The 11,322-nt window shown below is 49.1% G+C and overlaps 1 protein-coding gene across 1 annotated transcript in view; it reads left to right on the top strand.

The window, feature by feature from the left end:
- The window catches only part of TIMM44 (translocase of inner mitochondrial membrane 44 homolog (yeast)), an 11,467-nt gene extending 2,004 nt beyond the window's left edge, over positions 1-9,463 (top strand). The window contains exons 5-11 of the mRNA XM_009077534.1: positions 572-657; positions 2,895-2,987; positions 3,267-3,391; positions 3,606-3,656; positions 5,012-5,101; positions 6,141-6,251; positions 9,236-9,463. Of these exons, the coding sequence (XP_009075782.1) occupies positions 572-657; positions 2,895-2,987; positions 3,267-3,391; positions 3,606-3,656; positions 5,012-5,101; positions 6,141-6,251; positions 9,236-9,355 (676 nt within the window). The 3' untranslated portion in view covers positions 9,356-9,463. The remainder of the gene's footprint in view (positions 1-571; positions 658-2,894; positions 2,988-3,266; positions 3,392-3,605; positions 3,657-5,011; positions 5,102-6,140; positions 6,252-9,235) is intronic.
- The last annotated feature ends 1,859 nt before the right edge of the window (positions 9,464-11,322 follow it).

Below are 11,322 nucleotides of genomic sequence, written 5' to 3'. Positions count from 1 at the left end.
ACTCCAGGTCAGGGATTAATATCCAAGAGGTTTTATCTGAGAGCACATTCCCAATAGAAGTTGAGCCTGAAGTTTCCTATGGTGAAATTGGGCACTGAAAATCCTACAGATAAAATGTGATGTTCTGAGGTAAAATTGGACTCGGGTGTGTGTTATCTTCACTCAGCTTCTTCCCGTGGCACTGGCACAGGTTGTCCAGAGCAGCTGTGACTGCTCCATCCCTGGAAGTGCTCCAGGCCAGGTTGGATGGAGCTTGGAGCAACCTGGGCTAGTGGAAGGTGTCCCTGCCCATGGCAGGGGATGGGATGAAGGTATCTCTAAGGTCCCTTCTATCCCAAACCATTCCATGATTCTATAAATCCATGAATCCCAACATTTGCTGGTGAATTAGGCCTGAGCTGCTTTGCCTTCTCTGTCTTGTTCCTCCAAGTCAAACATCATTTCTGTGCTGTAGCAGCCTCAGTGATGCCAAAAGCTGCAGGGATATTCCTCAGGATATTGCCCATTTTTTTATTCCCTCTCTCTTACAAGCTAATTTCTCACAGTTATCCATGTTTTCTGCCTCTTCCAGGGAGGCCATGGGCATGGTGCTGCACAAAGACTCCAAATGGTATCAGCAGTGGAAAGATTTCAAGGACAACAATGTGGTTTTCAATAGTAAGTGCCCAAAGCCAAAGCAGCAGCACATTCATTTCCCAGTCCTGCTCCTTGCTGTGGTGGAGCTGATGCCATCTGTGCCTCAAGGCTCCACAGAATGCAAATCACAACTCCCCAAGCATTTTGGGGCTGCTGGAGCCTGTGCTGGGAGGGGTGTGAATAGGAGAGAGGCAGAGTTGACAAGGCTGCAGCTCTTCCAAGCTGCTCCATCTGTCTCCAGACCCTTCCCCCCCCAGTCAGGCTTTGTTTCTGAGCACTCCCTGTAGGTACCCAAAGCTGGTTTTGTTGTTGCTTAAAGAGAACTGTTGTTTTTCCCTGGTTTTATTCCTACTTAGCTTCATTTGGCACTGGAAGAGAGCAGGGTGTGCTTGGAGGGCAGCAGGGAGAGGGCAGCAGGTCTCCTCCTCCCCTTCAGCTTGTAGTGAGGAAAAGCATGATAAATTGAGAGGGTGCTGAGGCACTGGCACAGGTTGCCCAGAGAAGCTGTGGCTGCTCCATCCCTGGGAGTGTTCCAGGCCAGGTTGGAGAAGAGAAGCTCCAGGGAGACCTCAGAGCCCCTTCCAGTGCCTCAAGGGGCTCCAAGAGAGCTGCAGAGGGACTTGGGACAAGGGATGGAGGGACAGGACACAGGGAATGACTTCCCACTGCCAGGGGGCAGGGATAGATGGGAATATTGGGAAGGAATTCTTCCCTGAGAGGGTGCTTAGGCACTGGAATGGATTTCCCAAAGCAGCTGTGGCTGCTCCATCCCTGGGAGTGTTCCAGGCCTGGTTGGATGGGACTTGGAGCACCCTGGACTGGTGTGAGGTGTCCCTGACCATGGCAGGGGGTGGGATGGGATGAGCTTTCAGGTCTCTTCCAACCCAAACCATTCCAGGATTCTAAAAGCCTGCCCCTAGTGAGCTGATTCCTGTTGTCACCTGCTCAGAGCTCTGGAATATGTGGCCCTTTCCCTCCTTTCTGGCTTCATTGCCAAACCTAAAGCTGTTGAGTATCTGCACTGCTGATGGCAGGAATTTCTGGGAATTATTTAGATGTTTCATGTTTCTGGGAGCCTCAGTCCAGAATCCCTCAACAAATCCCACCCAGCTCTGCCAGTTTGCTCTAGGGCAAGTGATTTGTTCAGGAACACAACAACAGGATTATCTTTACATTGTGTTTCTTCCCAACTTTGTAAAGCAGAGCTCCTTGGTAGGTGTCCAGGAATGGCTTTTCTATCCCATTTGTTAGCCTTTCTGAGGAGAGATGCTCCTAAATCCCACACCCTCCAGCCCTGTGCCACCTGCTTCAGCCTGGGGGAGTTTTTAGACCTGAAGCATCTTGCCAAGGCTGGTTTGGAGGTGCTGCAGCTTCACCAGACTCTGCTTTCATGTCCCTCCTGTATTCCCTTCCCAGTGGGGGAGTTTTTAGACCTGAATCATCTTTCCAGGGCTGGTTTGGAGGTGCTGTCACTTCACCAGGCTCTGCTTTCATGTCCCTCCTGTATTCCCTTCCCGAGAACACTGTGTTTCCCAGCAGGCTCATCCTTCAGGCTGTGATTCCAGTCATTAGCTGACACAGTGGGAAGGAGCTTCCCTGCAGGGTCCATTATCCCACGACCTCTTTCTGTGGTTCTGGGCCCTCTGATGATGTCCAGAGGCAGATAATGGCGTGGCTGAGGCTCAGTTTGGTGCATCAATGCCTGGAGGCTTAAATATCTCTTATTTTAGTTTCTCTCTGCCTTCCTTTGTGCCTTGGAGGATCTCATGTGCTCTCCTTCCCCATCAGTGACTTCTGTGGCTGTGACACACTTGGCTTGTTCCTTAGCAAGGTTGAGAAGAGGTTAGAGCTACTTCAAAACTGAATCCTCAGTGATTTTTGCCTCTTTGCTTAGAAACTGTCAAGATTTAAGGTCTGTTCTGTGATTCTCCTCCAGTTAAACTCTGTGGTGTTGGTTTCACCTCTGCTACTCCTTGGAGCAGGATGAACTGAGGGGTCTAAGATTTTTCCTGGTGTGTTTTCCCTCTGAAAACCTGCACAGAATTTGCAGAGTTTGTGACAGCTAAGTCAGAAGAAACAGTTATTGAGAGTTAAGAACATTGTGGGAAGATGAGGAGGAAAAGTAACTTGGAATTGGCACTTGGGAATGAGTAAAGAGACTTAGAAAAGAAGTATCAAGTTGGATCCACAGCCCTTTGCATGTTTGCTGCCTGAGAACACAGCAAAGGCTACTGAACTCATGTCTCCTCTCCTTCCAGGGTTCTTTGAGATGAAAATGAAGTATGATGAGAGTGACAATGCCTTGATCAGAGCTTCCAGGGCTGTCACAGACAGAGTCACCGACCTTATAGGTAATGTTCCACCAAAAGCACCTCCAGCCTCAGCTTTGCCTCCTGCCTGGCACTGCTGCAGCCTCTGGGACAGGTTGCCCAGTGTCTTGTGTGGCTCTCTGGGCAGGATGAGGCAGTGCAGAAGTGTGTGAGGGGGAGCTGAGTCTGTGTGGAGAGAAAGCTCAGGCTTAACTTCAAGCCTGGTATTGATGTTGACTCTTCCAGCTGCCTCTGATAAAGAACCAAAGATCTTGCCTTGTTTTCTGGTGCCTCCAACCTCACTGAGCTGTTTCCCCTCAGGTGGATTGTTCTCCAAGACAGAGATGTCTGAGGTTCTGACAGAGATCCTCAAAGTGGATCCAAGCTTTGACAAGGATCGTTTCCTGAAGCAGTGTGAGTGTGACATCATCCCCAACGTCCTGGAGGTGAGACATGATGCTTTAGCAACAGGTTTATTCACCTTAGACTCGATTCCTGTGTGTTCATACAACTCCTCATTGCTATTCCCTTTTAAAGCTCCTGTTTTCCTCCAGAATTCCCCCAAATGAAGGATTTAAGGCATTTTGCTGCTGGAGGTGCTGATTTCCACTCTGATACATGAGGTGGTTTATGATGTTCCTGGTTTATTTCCTCTCTTAGGCTCTGATCTGTGGAGAACTTGATATCCTCAAAGATTGGTGCTATGAAGCAGTAAGTAAAGCTCCTAAAAATGTCTGGGAAGTTGTGATTTTTCCCTTGGAAATGGGTTTCTTGGGAGGTTTTTTTGCTTGCTGTGCTGAGTTAGCCTGGAGGAGAGACACTGGGTGGGGATTTATCAAACCACAAGAGGACAAGGCCAAACTCCCCTTAGAGTTCCTCAGGGATAGGATAAAGAGCTCCAAACTGAAACCTGGGAAGGAGTAGGAGGAAAAACAGATTCTTCCCTAATACAAATGGAATTTGTTCAGGTCTTCCCCTTAAAATAAGCTCCAAACCAATTGTGACTTGAATTGCTCCAAGTGAATCTTCTCTGTGCTGATCCATCACCACCAGAGGGCTGGGAAAGGCAGTTTTAGGTATGGAATGCTCTGGGATGAACATCTTTCTGAGCTTGTTGCAATCCCTGAGAGATTTAAAGCAGCCTGAGAGCAAAGAATCTTCTTTGTTGCTTCAGGCAACCTCTGAAGTGACCCCACAGAGGGACCAGATTCCCTGCAGCTCCTAAAATCCAAATCAAACACTTCTGAGCTTGTTGTGATCACAAATAAAGCTCCTGAATCAAGAATGATCAGTTAAATAAACCAAAGGAGGAAAAGAGAGTTTGTATTTCTGAGAATCCAGGAGATCAATCCTCTGGCCAGGTGTTAATTTGGGATATTGGGCACTAAAAGTGTTGCATTCCCAACCTGTGAGGTAAAAAATGTGCTAAACTCCTTGGATTTATGGGGGGGTTGTCAAGCTGTCTGTGCTTGCTGCCCTCAGAATCCTTTCCCCTGTGCCTCTGCCAGGAATTTCTTGGGATAGGCACATTTAACTGCTTGTGGTGAAGGTTAGAAGGTCCTTGGTGGGGAAGGGAGGGACAAATCCTTCCTGTTTGCTTGATCCTTGCCAGGAATGTGATGCTAATGCTGGAAGCAGGTAGAGATTCACCCTCCCAACAACACTTAGGAGGCAGAAATAACGAAGCATATGTGCCTGTGCCTGCAAGGAGCCAGGAATTGCTGGGCTGGCTCCAGGCCTGGCTGGGAATTGGGAAAGGAGCTGGCTTTCCAGCCTGTTTCTCCCTGTCTGCTGTCAGAGCTCTCAGGTACACTCACTGGATACACATCCTGGCCAGGAAAAGGGGATTTTTTCAATTTTTTTTTTTTTAGGGAGGATTTGGTGAATCCCAGAGATTTCCTGTGGTTTTAGGATACTTTGCAAGACACGTTGCTCAGTATCTAGTGCCCAAATCTGATTTTGCTCCTTCTCCTCAGTTTTTGGTGGTTCTCTCTGGGCACAAATTGCTTTTTGCTGTTTGCTAGAACAATTCCAAACCTGTAATACAACTTTGTTGCTTCCTTTAGACTTACAGTCAACTTGCTCATCCCATCCAGCAAGCCAAAGCCTTGGGGCTGCAGTTCCACTCCAGGATCTTGGATATTGACAACCTTGATGTGAGTATCTTCTTCCATATCTCACTTTTTGGGATGGCTTCCAAACTCCTCATCTCAGGACAAGTTTATTTAACATCATTAAGGTCAGAAAAAAGACCTCTGAGATCATCAAGTCCAACCTTCTTTGCTCTAACTGGTGGTTTTTTGCCTCTGGGGTTTGGCATTTCTCCTGCCAGAGGGACAGATTCCATGCTGGAAAGGGAAAGCTCATGGGAATGTGTGCTCAAGCCAAGGTTGCAGCACTGTGGTTTGTCTCCTTCTTGTCAGGGCACCTTGGTTTTAATTAGCAGCAGATAAATTGAGGGAGGCTAATCACAAAGGCAAACAGCACATTCCCAGAGCTTCCAGAAGGGATCTGGCTGCTAATTCCTGCCATGACTCAAGGTTGGGCAGGGCAGGAATGGCTGGAGAGAGACTGAAGGGCAGTTCTAGATGGTTCTGGAGGAGGAGGGAGGTGATGGCAGTGAGTGGTTTGGCTCTGGTCCTCAGCCAGGAAGGACATGGATCTGTTGGAGGAGTTTTGGATGAGAGGGATGGAGCAGCTCTGCTATGAGGAAAGACTGAGAGATTTGGAGTTGTTCAGCCTGGAGAGGAGAAGTTTTGGGGTGACCTAACTGTTGCCTTCCAGTGCCTGAAGGAGCTACAAGACACATGGAGAGAGACTATTCCCAAGGGCCTGGAGTGACAGGACAAGGGGGAATGGCTTCAGACTGAGAGAGAGGAGGTTTACATGGGATACTGGGAAGGAATTCCTCCCTGGGAGGTGCTGAGGCACTGGAATGGATTTCCCAGAGCAGCTGTGGCTGCTCCATCCTGGAAGTGTCTAAGAGATGTGTGGATGTGGCACTGGAGGATATGGTTTAGGGTTTAGGGGTCACAGCAGTGACAGGTTAAGGGTTGGCCTGGATGATCTCAGAAGTCTCCTCCAACCTTGATGGCTCTCTGAAAATCCCTGGATCAGCTCTGGGAGAGGTTAGGAATGGCAGTTGTGATAACCACTTGATGTGCTGTGTTTCCTAATGGAATTCTTTCCTTGCAGCTGGCCATGGGGAAGATGATGGAGCAGGGACCAGTTCTAATCATCACTTTCCAGGCTCAGGTGGTGATGGTGATTAAGAACCACAAAGGGGAAGTGGTGGAAGGTGATCCGGTAAGGAATCCTGTGGGACAGCCTTGGGCTGTCCTGCTGCTCCATCTCATTCCTTTTACCTCATCCTGCTTTATTTCCCTCTCCCTTTCCCTTTCCTGAGTGCACTGTAAGACCAGAGCTAAGACCTGGAGTGAAATAATTTGCAGGAAGTGTGGAAAATCACTCAGTTAATAATTTTGGTTCCTTTTTTTGACTGTGGCTTCATCCACTGGCAGAAACTAAAACCCCATGAGTCTATATTCCCTGAATCTCTTCCTCTATCCAGTTGTAGTTCATGCTGTGGATGATCCAGACTTCCTAGGGAACCTGTGACAGGGAGGGATTTGTGGAGCAAATCCTCTGTGCATTGCACTTGGCTGTGGTTTGGCTTTGAGACACTTGTGATTGTGTCTTGAGTGCTGCCAAACTGAGCCTGTCAGGTGGAACCACACAACATCCTCATTCCCAGAGCCAGTGCCAGCAGCTGGGTGGTTCCTGGAATCCCTTTATTCCCAGGTGTCTCATCCCCAGGCAGCTCTGCCTTGTGCCTGGGCAGTGTTTAAGTAGCTTCACAATGTCTAATGTCCATTGGGAACTGGCAAATTCCAGGAGATTTTCATTGCAGTTAATACATGTGTTTAATAAAGATTGGCTTTTCCCAGCCTTGTCTTTAGTTCAGACCAACAGGGAAAAAAAAAAGGGATTCATTTCCATCCTGAGCCCCATCTGGGCTGATTTACAACCTGTCACGTTGGCTGCAGGGGAGGAATAGCTGATCCAGGGAGTTCTTGCATTCAGGAGTTGCATTCCTAGAAGATAGATATTGATGGGCTCGTTATTGAACAGGATATCAGAGGCTGTTTACTGTCTGATCTCTCTGGAGCAGCCATAAATCAAGGAGATGCATTCAAATTCCCCATGGGAAAGCAAACTTCAGCTTGAACCGAGTGGCAAGGAACTAGGAGTTGGGGTTAGTGCTCAGCTGCTCCTGGAGAGTGTGGAACAAAGGGTATTTCAGGGGAAAAAGGACCCTCAAATTCGTGGAATCATGGACTAGTTCAGGTTGGAAGGAGCTGAAAGATCATCCAGTTCATCCCTGCCATGGGCAGGGACAACTTCCACCAGCTCAGGTTGCTCCAAGCCCCATCCAACCTGGCCTGGAACACTCCCAGGGATGGAGCAGCCACAGCTTCTAGTTGGAAGTGGTAAATTCTCAAAGCAAAATGAAGATATTTGCTTGTAATTCCCGGATTTTTTTTTCTGAGGTTCTCACTGCTGTGTTGCAGGCATGGGAAGAGATTTCCCTTGGAAAAAGAGGCCTTGGGTAATCCTGTCAGGTCAAGGGAGTCTCTTGGGAATGAGGTCCTGAAGACCTGAGGTGGTGTTTGTGGGATTCAAGGACAAATTGGCTCTTGGCCACCACTGAGATGTGTCTTTGGGGGCACAGAGCTCTCCCTTGCTGTGGTTCTGTGCAGTGTCCAGTGAGGATTGAGATATTCCCAGTTCATTGAAGCAGCAGATCAGGCACCACAACTCTCTCTCATCACATTTCCAGGAGGAAAGTTGTGCTCCTTGGTCAGCTCTGGATGCAGCTCTGTCTCCTCTTCAGCCCTGTATGTCCAAGAACAGGAACTTTTCCAGCTGCAGCAGAGCATGGGATCAAATTCCCTTTCAGGCCCAAGTTGTGAAAACTCTAAATCTTAAAAATCACCTAAATTCAAGCTCCACTTGGCAGTGTTAAATCTATTTTGTGACCCACTTGAGCTTATTCCTGAGCTTATTGTCCTCAGGAAAGATCCATTAGCTGTGGCAATGTTTTCCTTCTCTTTTTCCCTTTCTGTTTTTCCTTCTCATATATCCCCCAAACCATCTCCAGGACTCAAACTTTCACCACTTCTAAGCAGAAGCAACATAGAGCAACCACCCAAAAAAAAAAAGATCTCTATGATATGTGATATTTTTGCTGACTTGTCTGGTACACAAAGTCTCTTCCGTTTCTGTCCCTAAATTCTCACCTCTGAAGCTTCACACAAACCAAAAGGTACTTCAAGGCACATCTGGGAGCTGAGCCAGTGCCCAGTGGGAGCCCTCAGGGATCCTTCTCTGAGGGAAATACTCTCTGCTTGATGATTGAAATGATAGAAATCAACGTTTGTGGTTAATTTGAGCTGCTCCATGGAAGGGGGAGAGGAGGTGGCAGAGCTAGGGGAAGGATTCAGCTCCCAGGAGAGAGTTGGAGCCACAGGAAAGAACCTAAACCTGCTGGAATGTTCCAGAGAGCAGCAGTGGTAGCTCAGCCAGTTTGAAACCAGGAGTTGCTGCTTCAAAAGAAGGTCAAGTGTTATCCAACTTGACAGTGGTGCCAAGTAATGTGTGTCAGGCAGGGAGATTTGGGAACCCTAATGCTATTTTTGGGAATCAGAAGTTTGATCTGTTCCTGCCTGTGATGAATTTCTCACCACGATTGAGTGGATGTTGGAGCTGCAAGCGGAGAGGAAAATCACAGGAACAGTGTCTGGAGGAAGAGATTCAAGGAATCATGGGGGTGTTAAGGCTGGAAAACATCCCAGATCAGCAATCCAGTCATCAATCCAACCATCTCCATGGTCACCATTCAGCCTAGTGCCACATCCATATGTGTTTTGAACACCTCCAGGGTGATGACTCCACCATCTCCCTGGTCAGTCCCAATGCCTGACTACCCTTTCCATGGGGAAATTCCTCCTCATGTCCAACCTGAACCTCCCTTGGTGCAACTTGAGGCTGTTCCCTCTTGTCCTGTTGTTTCCTGGGAGTAGATCCCAATCCCCACCTGGCTGCACCTCCTGTCAGGGAGTTGTAGAGAGCAGAAGGTGCTCTCTGAACCTCCTTTTCTCCATGCTGAGCCCCCTTGGCTCCCTCAGCCATTCCTCATCAGACAGGAGACATGAAACCATCTCCCCAGCAGCGCTGAGATGAGAGGTCTGTATCCATCACACTCTCTAACCATGGGATTTTCCTTGCAGGACAAGGTTCTGAGGATGCTCTACGTGTGGGCCCTGTGCAGGGACCAGGATGAGCTCAACCCCTACGCAGCCTGGAGGCTCTTGGACATTTCCTCATCCAGCACTGAGCAAGTTCTCTGAGGAGAATTCCATCCAGGGCCTTCCTGAACCTCTCTGGAAGTATCTCCATCCCTGAAGTGGCAGCAGCTCGCTGCATGGTGGACTGTGGGGGAAGAGAGGCCAGGCTGGGGGATTTCTGGGAGAGCTCCTCATTATCCCATTCCTTAGGGAATTGGACCTGTGTGCCATCCCTGCCTCATGCTTTGCTGTGTCCATGGCACTGTAAGGGGCTTTGAGGGAGCTCAACGTGAAAGGTCTGAGACATGAGCAGCTGCTGTTGGTCCTTTTTTCCTCGTGCCTGAAGGAGGGTCCTGTGTGTTGCCAGTGCTTCCAGTCAGGTGGGAATCCAAGAGTGAGGTGTGACAAGTGTAGTCCTCACCTGTTGTCATCCTCTGGTGGCCTCAGAGAATCCCTGAAAAGATGTTGGAGTTTTGTTGCTCTTAGCTGACATCATCTCTTGTAGAAGCTCCACCACCAAGCCTTGTGTCACTGCTGTCTTGCACTTTACCAAACCAAATACAACCAGGACTTTGCACATGGAGTCAGGTGGAGGTGTTGGATCAGCAAGCAAGGGCTGGGGGTGGAGGAATGATGGGTCTGGGGCTCATATTTGAATATCCAGTGGTGATATTGGTATCTCCAAAGCTTTGCAGGGGGAACATTGGTGCTTCTGATCACTGTGTGCACTGAAGAGCCAGAACTGCATCTCTCTGTTGGGTTTGTGTGGTGGTGAAGAGGCAGGTGTGAGGGAGCAGGGACAGAGCTGGGAAAGGTGAGAGAGAGAGCAGGGACAGAGCTGGGAGAGGTGTGAGGGAGCAGGGACAGCTGGGAGAGGTAAGGGAGCAGGGACAGAGCTGGGAGAGGTGTGAGGGAGCAGGTAGAGTACCAGAGCAATGTGCAGGAATAAGTATGCACAGACCTGCAACAGATGAGTAAATAAATCACACCAACAAGTGGAACATCACCTCATGCAGCTCAGGCTTTACGTGAGGTGAGAAAAGAGGGTGTAGATCACAGTGCAGGCTGAGTGTGGGTTTCTCCCCACATGGCCCAGGGGGTGACACCTCCCTGGGGGCTCAGGTGGCACCTGGGGGTGGCAGGGACTGAGCTGGTGCCACACTCACACACACTGCAGGGTTTGGGCTTGTGCTGGAGCTGAGCTGTTGGTCAGTGCATCACTTGCCTCCTTGTAAGGCAAGCTGAGGTTGTCAAGAAGAAGTTGCTGGTGGAAGAGGAAATCACAGATCTGCTGCCTGTGCCCAGCCCAGGGTGGTGCAGGACACACTGCCTTGATATGATTAAAGACAATAATTGCCACTTCTTCCTTCTCCTCTGAGTGTCCAGAGCAGTTCCTTTGAGCACAGCTGGATTGTGGCTCCCAGCCCTGGGGTGAGACCTTGAGCTCTGGTAGCTTCTTGGGAGTGTGGCAAGTCCAACAGCAGAGGCTTCCCTAAGCCCTGAGAAGATTCCCCGAGTGTCTGACTGCCACACTCAGTGATTTGGTCACCCCCAGGACAGGCTGTGGGTGGGATGTTGTCCCTGCTGCCTCCCTGATCCCCCAGAGCTCTCACTGGTGCTTTGCTAGTGGAATAACTCCATTTTTTTCCTCAGATATCTGAAGTATTAGCTCACAGACTAAAGATCTGAGCAGATCCACCTGCAGCAATCTCTCTGCACTGGGGAGAAACCTCAAGCACAGCTTTGACTTTGGCTTCTAACATCTTCTCTTGCACAGAGATGTTGTAAACTTCTACTTGATAGATTTGGGATCAGTGACAAGACAATCTTTGAGTCAATCCCACATTCCCCTCCTGAACTACTTGCCCACCACATTGGTCCCAGGGATTGAAACAAGGAGATTGATGTCTTTCCTTGCCTTACCTACTGCAGAGCAGCTCTCATTGTTGCTGCTCCTCACCAGCCCCAGATTTCCTTCTCCACCCAGCACTGAGCCCATTTCTCAGCTCTCCTTGCACAGCTTGTGCAGA

Source organism: Acanthisitta chloris, unplaced genomic scaffold (genome assembly GCF_000695815.1).
Source record: "Acanthisitta chloris isolate BGI_N310 unplaced genomic scaffold, ASM69581v1 scaffold15236, whole genome shotgun sequence".
In the NCBI taxonomy this organism is placed as follows: Eukaryota; Metazoa; Chordata; class Aves; order Passeriformes; family Acanthisittidae; genus Acanthisitta; species Acanthisitta chloris.
The sequence above is the reverse complement of the archived record's forward strand: the minus strand, read 5'-3'. Positions and strand labels throughout refer to the sequence as shown.